The following is a 13,380-nucleotide window of genomic DNA, read 5'->3' on the forward strand; positions in this document are numbered from 1 at the left end:
AAGGAAAACATGAACAATGTTGCCCGTGGGAAATAATTTACATCTTTCCAATGGCAGTATTGTGATCGCTCAGACTGAGAATCAGAATCAGAATGAGCTTTTATGGCCACGTACATTTTCACATACATGGAATTTGACGCCGGATTATGCGCTCAGTACTTCTTTTCAATGCAAGAGCTAGATATGAAAAGATAAATATAAAAGAAAGACCAAAAAAGACATTAAGGAAACAGTAAAACAGTTATATACATAGCGCTTAACAACCAAAGTGCGTGTGTGTGCATGTACCGAATGTGTCTCTGTGTGGTTACTGCTAAATGTTTAGATCCATATTTAATAGAAACATCAAGGCAAAGCTGGTTCCATTGTTTTCTCCGCCGCAGGTTGCGGGTTGGAGTGGAGGATGCTCAGTCCGAAGCCGACATCCCAGTGACTGTTGTGGTTTCTTCCGACATGACCATTGCACAACTTAAAGACAAGGTGCCAATGTGACAGCGAACACTTTGAGCGCACACACACACACACACACACTTTCTGTAACATATTTTTTAAAATCAAAATGTCACTGAGTCCCCTGTCCATCCCCCTCATTTTGTGTTCGCAGGTGAGCCAGGAGTTTGGGTTCCCAGCCTCGCTGCAGCGCTGGGTCATCGGGAAGCGGCTGGCTCGCGACCACGAGACGTTGTACAGCCACGGTGTCCGACGCGACGGCGACCAGGCGTTCCTGTTCATCCTCTGTGCCAACGCCGCTCATCTCACACTGCACCAACACAAGCAGGATCAGGAGCAACAGATCCTCGATGGTCAGTGACCGACACCCAAAGAGATCAAGGCTGCTCACAACAGTTTGTTTCTTTGTCAGTTAACCTGTTCAATTCATTTCCTTTAGCAATTAGTCTGTCAAAAATATTAATTATTGAATCCTGGCTCTTAGCAACTGGAGTGCAAAGTGACGAATGCACCAATAAACTGCTATCATTCCTGTGATTTATTCTGACAATAGTAGCAATGTAATACCCCTTGACTGTATATGATCAAACAAATTAATACAAAACTGTCAATGAGTTCTGTTATTTGATGCAGACACATTGAAATATGCTCAATACACACCTTGATTACAGGTGGAATGAACAAGGGGATTTTACAGGATGTATTTAAGTTTAATGAAACTATTATGTATTCTTAGGCATCATAGAGTCCATGCAGCTTTTGCCCAGAGTGCTGGGCAGAGGTGCTGGTGGGGGCGAGAAGACAGCTGCTCCTCCCAAGACTCAACACATTCCTCCTGCTACTCTTCCTCCTCCTCCTCCTCCTCCTAAACCTGCGGTGCTGCCGAAACCCCAGGTCTGAACACAACCCGTGCATGAGACATCGCGTATGCAGTGTGACTCCATAACCATAATTAGCATATCTGTGTTGGCGTGCAGTTGGGCTGGCCCTGCACCGTTTGCACGTTCGTGAACAAACCGACGCGTCCCGGCTGTGAGATGTGCGGAGGCGATCGGCCAGAGGATTATCAGGTGCCTGACATCTACCAGCCGGACCAGCAGGAGGTTCTTCGACTTCATCTGGAAAACCTGGCCATGTTGCAATACGAACAGGTAACAGTGTTGTTGATGAGAAGTGGGGCTACTGGTTTTCCTGAAATCTAGTCAGCCTTTCGATCTCAACGTGATGAAACCGGGATCACCGGGACTCGTCACAACACACGGTTTGTCGTGCGGGGGACAACAGTCAGCAATAGACCTGCGACACGGCGCGGCCGGCACTTCAGCAGGAGTTGTCTTTTTGTATTTGGAAAACTTACACACACAAATATCAGAAGCACCTCGTAACATAATGCAGTCCAGAACGTATCATTTAATGAATAACTCGTATGACTTTGTTGAACAAAACTGAACATTTCAGGCATTACGGAAGTGATGCCGGGTGTTTTGTCAGCTTTGATCACATGGACAGCCAGCTTAAAAAAATTCCCATCAAGTATCAATATTCCAACTTTCGCGCGACACAATGTTGTCATATTTACAATTTGCACACATTGTTTTATCCTGTGGATGAAAATATATGCATAAGTAATCAAATGACCTGATTCTGTTTCCCCTTTCCTGGAAACCGAGGATAATGGGGATTGTAATTTTGGGCTAAATGTCTCTGTTGTTGTTGCTTCCCTCCCTTTCCGGGTGATGAAGGCTCAGCAGGAGGAACGACAGATGAACTTCCTGGATTTGTTGGCCACAGAAGAGCAGAACCTCATCTCCAACGCCACGGAGGCAGACTGTCCTATCTGCTTCTGTCCGCTCACGGCGGAGGAGGGCGTCGTGCTCCGAGAGTGTCTGCACACCTTCTGCAGGTCGGACACAGCGAATGATTTTGTCGCTTCGTCGCATGTCGTAAAAAAAAAAAAAAAAGAAGCTTAAAGTAATTTCTCTGCTTTCTAACAGGATACAACGCATGCAATACATGCCACTATCTGCAACAAGGGCAATTTTGAAGCATGTGTTCATTAGTACTTGTTTTTTTTCTCATTCAGGGACTGTCTCAAAGCAACAATAGTGAACAGTCAAGATGCTGAGGTGTCTTGTCCTGAGGCGTGTGACAGCAAGCTGCAGGACCGAGAGATCAACGCGGTGAGCGTAAGACTGGAGAGCAAGAACCCTTTCTGAAGGTTTCTGGAACTGGTAACTGCCTCACTGGGGAAGGCAGGCCTCCCCAGTGCTCTCAGAGTAGTATATTGTATTGAAATGGACTTCATATCATGGAAATGGACTGTGTATAATTAAAATGAGCCCATTACCGTCATGGAATACTTCACCGTTCATGTGTGTCTGTACTGCTTGTGCAGACACACACGAACTCTAACAGGGAGAATAAAACTCAAGAGCCTCCAATAGGCCATAAATAACAAGATGGCCTTAAAGTATGCACACTTCCTTACTCTCTGTCTCTCTCCCTGTCCCCGTTGCATGATCCTGGATGCAGCTGCTCACAGACGAGGAGCACCTGCGCTTCCTGGAGTTGCGTCTGAGCATCGCAGAGAGCCGCTCGGAGCACAGCTTCCACTGTCAGACTCCCAACTGTCGCGGGTGGTGCATCTACGAGGACGAGGTCAACGAGTTCCACTGCGAACTCTGCGCCCAAAGCAACTGCATTCTCTGCAGGGTAGTTTTACGGACTTGCAGTGTGAACTGACACCGAGGTTTTTGTCGGCGTGTAGTAAGCGCAGAAGCAGCAAAAGTAAAGGAAGTGTGTGTGTGTGCGTGTGTGCGTGTGTTCGCAGGCCATCCACAATGGCATGAACTGCAAGGACTACCAAGACGACCTGCGCATCCGAGCAGAGAACGACCAGGCGGCTCAGCAAACGAAGCAGATGCTCGAGGTAGGTCAACCTCTAGAGCCGCAGACTGTTGCACCGTGGGTGACGTTTGGCAATAAACGTGTGTGTGTGTGTGTGTGTGTGTGTGTGTGTGTGTGTGTGTGTGTGTGTGTGTGTGTGTGTGTGTGTGTGTGTGTGTGTGTGTGTGTGTGTGTGTGTGTGTGTGTGTGTGTGTGTGTGTGTGTGGCCGTGGCCGTGGCCCAGTTTGGATCGAGAAACACGATCCACACAAAACACATCACTTTCTGTGGTTTTGTACCAGTGTACTACTTAGTAGGCCATAAACCAGTACGCAGAGTTCTGAGGGGTCTTCATTACAACCTGGAGGAGTCAACTAAAATTCACTATTAAAACTCCATCACACAGAAACTCTCAATGATTTCATCAAATATAATGCTATGAAATAATTCTATGATGAATCATATCTGCATTCTATTGGCAACTTCAAATCTTGCCGAATTAATTTTAACAAAAACATTGTTTTACATGTTCTGCACTGACCATGACTTGGTTAGTAGTACACTTTATATTTGAATTCTCTTTGTTCTTGATTCTTTCCGTTTACTCCATGCTTTCCCAGCGCCTGGGCATTGTCCCTGATTAAGATATTTATTATTTTTGAGATATAATTTTGAGTTAATATATATATATATTTGTTTTCTTAAATCTCCATACTTGTACCGCAAGTGTAAATCAGCAGTTGTATTGAGCATTTCTTACCCTCTGGCTACTTTGCATGTTGATTGCTTGTGTTCCTCTGTATTTAATTACAGAATCTGCTTCAAAACGGCGAGGCCCTGAAATGTCCACGGTGTGACATCGTCATCCAGAAAAAAGATGGCTGTGACTGGATCTGCTGTTTGATGTGCAAGACGGAAATCTGCTGGGTCACCAAACAAGCTCGCTGGGGACCAAATGTAAAAAAACACTTGGACTCAAATTTAGAAAAAAAAACAAACACTTTTCACTGTTGGTTCGGAATTCAAGAAAATGTGACTTTTCCCTTTTTTCGTTGCGTCTCACAGGGCAGCGGCGACACATCCGGGGGCTGTCGATGCCGAGTCAATAATCAGCCTTGCCATCCCAACTGCCAAAATTGCCACTGAGGGAAGCACACTAATGAAAACGCAGAAGAAAAGCAGATTTCATCCGATGGTTTAGCCGTTAACGTAATGCTGACGACGTGATTGTGTTCCAAACGCAACTTTCTGTGTTGTGCGGTTAAAATGTTGCCATGTAAATGTAACATACAAACTTCAAGCTGTATCTTCTACATCTCCACCGCTGATGATTATGACTGTCAGTGTCAGATTACTGGGATCTTTTGACATATTAATACTTTGTTGGTGTGATGAATGAATGCTTAATATATACAGTATGTCGACCTCTCCCTAACGCTTCCATCACAAACAAGTTTGAGGAGCCAGCAATCATGTTGCTAGCAGTTTAAATCTAAACTTTGATTAGATAAAGCTCAGAAAGTGACATTTGAAACAAAAATTTTGGGGCCAAAAATGAAAAAAAAAAAAAGGCCAATAGACAAATTCAGTATGTCACCCAATATGAAATACACCCATACATATTGAATTCACGTTATTCTTTCCTGTTTGAAGTCTGGCTCCAACAATTTGATTATGTGTTGCTCATCTTTTAGTCTGTAGCAGATCCACAGACAGGAGTGTGTTACAATTGCTGGATACCAAAATAATACTGTATTATCTAAAATATGATTTATTTTATTAGCACTATAAGAGCAATAGATTCACGTTGTCCACAAATCAGTGTGGTGAAGGATGTTGTTTACATTGAATGAATGTGTTCATATCCCAAAGCAAGCTGCTCTGACGCACTTGGCAATAACTTTAATTACATTCGTCACATACATACATGAAATCTGACCTGTGCATTTAACATATCCTAAGTATTGAGGAGCAATGGGCTGCTGTAAAGCGCCCGGGATCAACCTGAGGTTCTGTGTCTCACTCAAGGACACTGGAGACAGACAACAGGGACGAGGGATCAAACTGTCAACCGTGTGGTTAAATTAATCTCCCGAATGAGCTACGATGAAGTATTTTTAAATGTGGCGCGGTGAAAAAAATAACGATGCATGGATTTTTGTCAGGTATTCTGGACTTGAACAGATGTTTATGTCTTGTATCCATGAAGAAGAATGTTGAGCTCTACTTCCATGTTTTTTAAAGTGACAGGCCTCAGCTCTAATAAACTGGAACCATAAGCATACAGTAGTGTGTTGGCATTATTGTAACACCATTTTTTGAAACGGAGAAATAGTTCCCAGCTGCTGTTCTCTCCCTCTCACATAAACACAGAATCAAAGAGGTTTTGGAGAAAGAGAGAGAGAGAGAGAGAGAAAATAACAAATGGTTACTAGTCAGGGCCCCTTTCGTCTTCAACATGTCTGCCGGAAGACAGTCAGGAAAAGGAGTAGAGATGCTTTCTTGTCAGGAACAAGAAGTCAGGAGGAGGACCAGCATGTGTGTGATAAACTGAGAGTTGAAGGCGAGGTGACAGTCAAGAAAAACAAATCCTGTTAGAAGACAGGATGTGCAAAAGGCCTCACTAGAAATTATCTCTGGACGACACAAAACCAATCAAAAACATTTTTTACATTTTCCGCTGTTAACACAAATTGACACACTGCACATTTTCACTCTAGTTTATTAGCATTCTCTTGTACAACTTTACATTAGTATAACTATTTTATTATAACAAAATAAACAAAAAGGCAGATCAATTATTTAGTGCAATGATAACAAATGGAAACCACTGAGTGCAGATACATGGTGTTACAATACAGCTTGGCTCTCAGTGCGTCCTTGGACATGTTCCAGGTCACCTTCACTTTGATCCGTATGCAGATCCAATAACAGCTGAATCAGCGATTTGCGACAAAAGGCAATACACCGATCAACCGTAATACAGGAATGGGGACACCAACGAACCCAGGTCCTAATGCAGCAAAAACTTCTCTCTTCACGTCACTTCAACACTTTCAACTGGAGAGAAACGTTTTGAGTTGAATGGTTGTTGTCGCAAAATGTAGGTGACCGAGAACTAATTCTGAACATTTTCCGTTCAGCAAAATACATCATAAGGATTACAGTTAACCCAAGTTTCCCATCTTAAAATATAGTGCTCTGACAAACTGTTTGCTATGTATTTACTGTAGAGACTCAGCTATTTGGGGGAAGTGAAGCCTAAGCAATTCCCCACGACCCGAAATGTGTGACTGGATGACAATGACTGAAACAATGGAATGAGCTCGACAGCCTCTGAAATGCAAACGCTACACTCAAAGCGATCAAACTTAGTTAATGTTATGTGTTAAAGCTAAATTCACGTCTTGAATAAAACCATAGACGGCGTCATTTGAAGGCGTGGGCGCTTTTGGAGCACCCTTCGAGGAGGAGTGAGAAAAGCACCTATCAAACTAATGTTAAAGTGATTTTACAAAACGAACGCAGTCAGTGTGAAGCGGGTCCCCCACTGTGCCAGCCCCAAGACTACAGAACGTCCACCTCATTTGAATCGCTGTTAATCTCAGCTTATCTCGAGGGCGTTACTAAACTATAAAAGGAGAGACTGAATTATCTACTCTAGAAAAAGTGACGCAGAAAGCATACCCTATTTATTGGAGGCCATGAAACACAGACACACTTTGAAGGTTGTGCAACCGAACAATTAAGTACTTAAATAAAAAGGAAATCTCAAGTAAAACTCCTTCAGTTTGATGTTGTTTTTTCTTCCTGGACTGTGGAGGCTGTACTCTAATCTGGGGGTTTATCCTCAGAGGTTGAACACTTTCCACATATATGTTTAGCTGGCCTAAACCATGATCCAGAACTAAAATGTGTAGTTGAGAGTGACAACTGGTTACATGTTTTAATGGAAGATACTTATATAAACCCAAACAAAAAAACTTTTTGAAGTCATTAAAATAACCTATAACATAATACAATTGTTGATGTAACAAGGTGCCTGGGCGTCATGGCCATCTCTCTTTACATATCTATAAATTAAAGGAACAGTAAATAATACAAAGGATTCTAACAGTCCTCTATTTGGTCTTAGTCCAGGTATCAAATAGATAACAAATGGGTTACGACCATACACATGTGCACACACTCGTACATTCATTCAAGCTCGCTCAATTGGCAGCAGTTTCAAGTGTAATGAGTCAAAGAAGCTTTCAGCATAAATCTCTGTGAGCATAACTCAATATCAGATTATCCTAATATCGAATATAAATAAACTTTAATAATGACACCACCAGCAACAGTTCTTGTCTTCATTATACCAGGATGGGCCCTTCATTTCAGAACACCAGCCGGAGGAGCTGTTTGAGTGGTGCCCACTCTTCAGGAGTCATAAAAGGACCTTCAGCCGGCGCCTTAGAGGCCTTACATAGGATGATAAGACACGTCCGAGAAGATGAAACGAGGAGCGTTAACGGATTCAGTATAGAGTGTGCACACCAGACAGTGTTAGACTGCATGGTTATACGTGTTCATGAATTAAAAAGGGTTCTTGGAAACAGACCCACCAGCATCCATGAACAGATCTGCTGGCGCATTGGAGTAAAAGAGGAGCAGTTCATGGAAACAAGTCCAGCTTGGGGGCCCACTCCAGGGCAGTGTTGACCACAGCGAGAGCTGCTGCCCCCAACGCCACTGTGAGACCCATGACAGCCAGTCGGACTAACCGCCGCGCTACTGAAGGTTGGGCCACAGCCACTACAGCGTTCGCTGCGGAGCGCTCCAGCGCGGCCTGTTTCTGTCTGCGACGGCGACGGAGAACAGAGTCCGGCCGCTGTTGAGTGGACGCAAGGTCAAAGTCCTTAAAGGTAGAGGCCGCCATGCTTAGGGGGAAAAGAGACATACAAAGAGAGAGAGAGAGAGATTGAGACAGAAAGAAAATGAACGTGTTAATGAAAGATCAGTGAGCAACTGGAGTTGAGAAAATGAAAGTGATAAGCGTCCGTAAAGGAGGAAGTGGAAACCCTAGAGCAATGAGTACCTGTCGTGTGAGGCAGCCTCTCTGGCCATTTCAGAGGGAGGGAACTGGACAAACAGGTCTCCTGCTCGGCTGATGAGTGTCTCATATGGCAGATCCTGGGGAATCTGAGACAGCAGGTGATGAACCATGGCCATATCGCATTCACACTCTAACACCTCCTCTTCTCTGTACAGCACAATCTGCAACACAAGAACCAAAAACACACTGAGCCACGTTTGTTAATGACACATCGATAACTAAAACAGGCCATTACCTCTGGTGAGAGAAAAAAATCTTGAACTTTAGATCAATCTTTACTTTGATGAATACCACAAGAAACTCAATGCGCCTTAGCTGTCCTTCCTCGAAGTTTATTTAACACAAATCTGATATCAGAGAAGAGCTTGTTACAACCTGTATCCATGGACACATTCATACCAAAACATTGAACTGTCAATGTATTCTTTGCAACTTTATCTGTTTCCTAACTTCTCGTAAAAAGTCTGCCATGGGACAAGACAGACATCAACAAAACTTGCTCACACAAATGTTCTTCGTGTGACGGATTCAGCGGACTTTGTTCATGCACTGTACATTGAAGCTTGTTTCTAAGTCAGTAACTCCAAGTAGCAAACCAGACTATACACTTACCACAGCAGCAAAGTAGATAGGCATCAATGGATGGCAGGCCAGGAAAAAGTCATACAACCGGACAACATGGCGGAAGTCTGACAGGACGTGACCAAACCAGGTGATCAGCCAACTGAGAGCGAAGACTGTCCCCACTTCTGCCCTAAGAATCAATCAATAAATGGCAGAGATCGACTTACATTAGCACACGAAACTGTAACGTGTGCCGACGCTCCATTTCAGAGACTTTGGTCCGCATTTATTATTAAAAAGGAGTATAATGAAATATATGCTATGGTGTAATGAAATGTAAGCTATGGTATTTGGAACAGAAAGACATGCCCTCCCAGCAGAAGACTTAATGACCCTGTCTTGTTAAATCTTTACAGACTTAACTCGAGGTGTCATAATAGGATGAGTATGCTGTAAGTGCACAGTAACCTTTTTCCTTCACTTACAACAATAACGTCATCTTTTGATTTGAGCATGCTGAAGTTTAACATTAACCTTTACTGTACTAAAACACATGGAAACAGATTTTGACAGTGATGTCAAGATTCCGATAGAACAATAATACTTTAGACAGAAACAAACTGAATTAACTTGTTAAAAGTAAAGCAGACACTATTTACAGACTATATACAAATGAAATAGTATTACATGTCGTAGCCATAGGGAAAGTCAGGTAGGGTATGAGGACTTTTAATATTTTTTTTAAATCTGCCTGAATTACAGCTGAATTACCTTGAAAATTATCTTCAAACTGCATAACGATCGAGAATGGATTAAAACATTTTGGAAAGTTTCATGTTCCACAAGTAACCTCTAAAGAGACAGATAAGTATTAGATGTGTGTGTTATCACTGAAACAGAGCAGCTTACTGTTGCATGAAGTCATGCACTTCAGGGTTGACCCTCTCAATGATGGGCATCAAATAGTTAAGAATGTGTTTCGTGTTATCCATGGTTGGATCCATGAAGTCCCTGAAAAAGACCAAAACAGAGAGCCTTCTTAGAGAGTACAACAGAGCATTGATGAGGTGAAATAGGTGGTGGTGGTATTTTTTTCCTTCTGACAAATACCAGAGAAAAAAAAAAAGAGTAAAGTATGTACTATCGTAAAAAAGCTGCTGCAGATTACGAATGTGGTAAGTACCTGAGGTGGTGCGTGGAGAGCTTTTCCACAAGAGCAGTTGCAATACGCTCTCCCAGGACCAATAAGAAGGTAACCACAATGTCATGGTATCCTTGGTAGTAGTGCAGCTGGGGATTACGTTTCAGAACTAGGAGGATGATGTCAATTAGTTCTTCCTGGAGACCTTCCCTCTGCTCATCGGGCATACCTGTACAAGTCCAAAGTGAAATACAGTTGTGAGTTTATAGACTTTCACAAACCAGTCAAACTCACAAGAAGGATGAACAAAAAACAAACCTAAAATGAAGATGAGGCCCAAGAGTACAACTTCTGCTGTGCTCTGAATACATTCATATCTGAACATTCATATATATGACTACAGTACATGGAGCTTTTCTTTAACAATAGTGCATTTTAGTTTTGTTTGGAAAGCAGAACCCTTTGACTTCCACCTCATTACTGACAAGTGACACTGTTTGGCAAACTTCACCCAGATCCGACATGTTTCTAGCAGAAAAGCAGTAACGGCAAAGCTTTGACCTTCCATCAGTCAGTAGAATAACACATTTAGATTGTTCTAAGTGAATGCCATTTCATCATCATCAAGTGGGTGGCTTTGTAAAAAACAACAACAACAAAAAAGAGTTGAAATTACTCTATTTAAACAACGTGTTGAAGAAGTAGCATTCGTTATTGGTATTGAACTCAATGTGACAACATCCACATTAAAACTATTTCTTTCAACAGGTATGGGGTCTACTCACCAGGCGGGAACCTCCGTAGCGAGCGCTGGACATCCAGCAGCACCTGGTTGTAGTCCTTGTTATTCTCCCGCTCTACCTTTTCTGGACAAGACATGTCACAATCAGCATTACAATACGCCAATCAAGCACTGTGGGTGGTAGATTTTGCACCTGCATAGACTGCATGTTCACATTTGTCGTGCACAGTGGGGAAAGGGAAACACGTGCCATGGCAAATAGATAGGTCACCTATATTGCTTGGCTTGTGCATACGCAGCTATGCATGCTACCTGGCTCTTGTTCCAAGACGTGAGGAGGGACGTTGAGGAGACGAGGCCAAACTTGACAGCGTATTTCATCAGTCAGCAGACCACCCTCGCTGATGGCCATCCTCCTCAAAGCAGCCACGTCCACTGGACTCACACTGAGGGCACGTGTGATGTCCGCAATTTTCCTCTTCCGTCGAGTGTCCCAGTCTGAGACATAGCAAACAGACGAGTGTTCAAGCGAATACTTACTTGTATCTTGGAAAAGTCAATGAACGTTAACTTAGCTTCACGCATTTGTGGAGGGAAAGGTTAGTCAGCCAACTGCGGAAACTGAGAAACGTGAGCATGTTTACGACATTAAAAAGTATTTAGGGGACTGGTTTTGCTGCTCAAAGGTCTGAGAACACATGATTGCCCTAAATGAGGACAGCTAACGCTAACGGTAAACAACCTCAGCGAAATGTCAAACTTACCGTTCCCTTGTTTTCCGTTCACCGGTGACGAGGCACCAGCACCTCGAGATTTACTCATATTTTTTTGGAGGGGTAATGGGGGGGCTCCGTTTCTTGATGTGCGTCTTCCTTAATTTACATTACTTGCCATCCTCCTTTTCTTGGCCGCCATCAATGTAGCCCTTCGTGGCTGCCAACTGGGAGCTAACAGTTAGCCGTCTAATTAGCAAGGCCAGCCGATACAAACACGGCCCGGTAGTTAGCTAACTAGCTATTCAGTGCTAGCTAGTTATCAAGCTAACACTACATTGCCCCGGTTCCGAACCTGCTATTTCCAGCGACACATCCATCACTATCCGACCTACTGACACACGTGTTGACAATTAGGAAACGCGGCTCAATAACAGTGCGGTTACGCTTTTGACTGGGGAACCGACTACATGTTTACATTGACGGAAGCGACCAATGGGATACATCAGCTTTAGCTAGAATCCCCGCTTAGGCGGAATGATGACGTAGCACAAGATGACGTGAGGTGACCAAACTTCACTGGAGGCGACGACGACGAGGAGGAGGAGGTGTCCACCGACTGAGTGTATCGAATGTTAACGATTAAAAAAAGAGAGAAAACGCTATTATAATAATAATGAATATAATAATAAATATATATATATATATATATATATATATATATATATATATATATATATATATATATATATATATATATATATTCATCCATTCCTTTGATTTCGATATATATTTTGCTTGTTAGTTGGTTGATTACTATTGATTTACTTAATTTAGTGTTCACATTTTCACTCCCCTACATTTGGTGTATTCGACAGCAATACACATCATTTGCTGATGAATGTTTTACCTACAGGACATTATAAAACCGCTATACTAATACAATGCTGCGTACACGTTAATGCATCAGTATTGATGACAACAGTAAGGAGCCAATAGGCCTACGATTTCGATAATACTTCCATTGGCTACTTACTTCACTAGCTGCTAGTGAATAGATTAAATAATATCTATATATTGCAATATGCCCTTTTCACAGCAGCTATATGGACATGCCAAACACGTGTGTATTACAAGTATTATTGTCTCATAATCAGTGTGTCACAACCAGTGAGCAAGCATTCACAATATCAGGGCCTTGTAAATCGAACAGGAGTCATAATTAATTCTGATTAAATACACGTGTCTTCAATGACATGTTAAAAGTCTAGTGAAAAAAAAGGTTATTGGGCAAAATTGCTTGCGTGCGTAGATGTTAAACATGTACAATTATGTAGCTTTGTGTGTTGACTTCTAGGTGTGGCGTGTCTGTTCCGATGAAACGAAAACGAAAACGAAAATGACAGGGCATTTAAATAGCAACCTTCTGAGCTGGGAAGAGTGAGTTGCAGACGCAGCTGAAGCAGATGCTTTCGACTGAGGAGGCTCGGCTCTGTGCTAGCAAATGGCCTCACTTCCCTTGTAAAGCTTGATGTATGCGGACTTGTCAAGTGGATAGTTTAGGTAAGTTTTCTTGTTTATTTGTTTAGTTGCGTTTACGAGCAAGGGAAGGCACATCGCAGCTTGTGTAATTATTAGGAAATGCGAATAAAATATAGGATTGAGAATGAACGAAGCCAAACTGAAACATTTGAATCGTTACACCCTGTCAGTATAGTAGGTGTAGAGTTTTTTTTTCTTCATTTATTTATTATTATAATTTATTTTTAGCAGATCCAGGAAGTTC

At 42.5% G+C, this 13,380-nt stretch overlaps 2 protein-coding genes across 3 annotated transcripts in view; one reads left to right on the forward strand and one right to left on the reverse strand.

Moving 5' to 3' along the window:
* Positions 1-5,598, forward strand: part of rbck1 (RanBP-type and C3HC4-type zinc finger containing 1) — a 7,697-nt gene extending 2,099 nt beyond the window's left edge. Inside the window, exons 4-13 of the mRNA XM_068594467.1 lie at positions 384-480; positions 605-803; positions 1,187-1,344; positions 1,428-1,601; positions 2,193-2,353; positions 2,534-2,630; positions 2,983-3,162; positions 3,281-3,379; positions 4,150-4,293; positions 4,402-5,598. Coding sequence (XP_068450568.1) covers positions 384-480; positions 605-803; positions 1,187-1,344; positions 1,428-1,601; positions 2,193-2,353; positions 2,534-2,630; positions 2,983-3,162; positions 3,281-3,379; positions 4,150-4,293; positions 4,402-4,482 — 1,390 coding nt within the window. The 3' untranslated portion in view covers positions 4,483-5,598. The remainder of the gene's footprint in view (positions 1-383; positions 481-604; positions 804-1,186; positions 1,345-1,427; positions 1,602-2,192; positions 2,354-2,533; positions 2,631-2,982; positions 3,163-3,280; positions 3,380-4,149; positions 4,294-4,401) is intronic.
* Positions 5,599-7,006: 1,408 nt separating this feature from the next.
* tbc1d20 (TBC1 domain family, member 20) lies at positions 7,007-12,125 on the reverse strand. 2 transcript variants are annotated; one of them, XM_068595217.1, is made up of 8 exons: positions 11,646-12,125; positions 11,194-11,379; positions 10,925-11,000; positions 10,182-10,368; positions 9,908-10,009; positions 9,047-9,188; positions 8,417-8,595; positions 7,007-8,258 (listed from the first exon to the last, which is right to left on the reverse strand). In XM_068595217.1, the coding sequence occupies exons 2-8, from the start codon at positions 11,260-11,262 to the stop codon at positions 7,994-7,996; spliced, it is 1,020 nt and encodes a 339-aa protein (XP_068451318.1). In that variant the 5' UTR covers positions 11,263-11,379; positions 11,646-12,125; the 3' UTR covers positions 7,007-7,993. The 2 variants fall into 2 exon arrangements, with proteins under 2 accessions (XP_068451318.1, XP_068451317.1); XM_068595216.1 differs by having other exon boundaries at positions 10,925-11,005.
* Positions 12,126-13,380: the final 1,255 nt, after the last annotated feature.

The sequence above is a fragment of the Clinocottus analis genome, unplaced genomic scaffold (genome assembly GCF_023055335.1).
Source record: "Clinocottus analis isolate CAN_PGR_092001 unplaced genomic scaffold, fCliAna1.0.p SCAF_3, whole genome shotgun sequence".
Classification (NCBI taxonomy): domain Eukaryota; kingdom Metazoa; phylum Chordata; class Actinopteri; order Perciformes; family Cottidae; genus Clinocottus; species Clinocottus analis.

Coding starts and splice junctions, on each gene's coding strand:
- tbc1d20 (XM_068595216.1), bottom strand. CDS start 11,703: ATGAGTAAATCTCGAGGTGCTGGTGCCTCGTCACCGGTGAACGGAAAA. Junction 11,006..11,193: donor CGTCTTGGAACAAGAGCCAG/GTAGCATGCATA, acceptor TGTCTTGTCCAG/AAAAGGTAGAGCGGGAGAAT. Junction 8,596..9,046: donor CTATCTACTTTGCTGCTGTG/GTAAGTGTATAG, acceptor CTTGTGTTGCAG/ATTGTGCTGTACAGAGAAGA.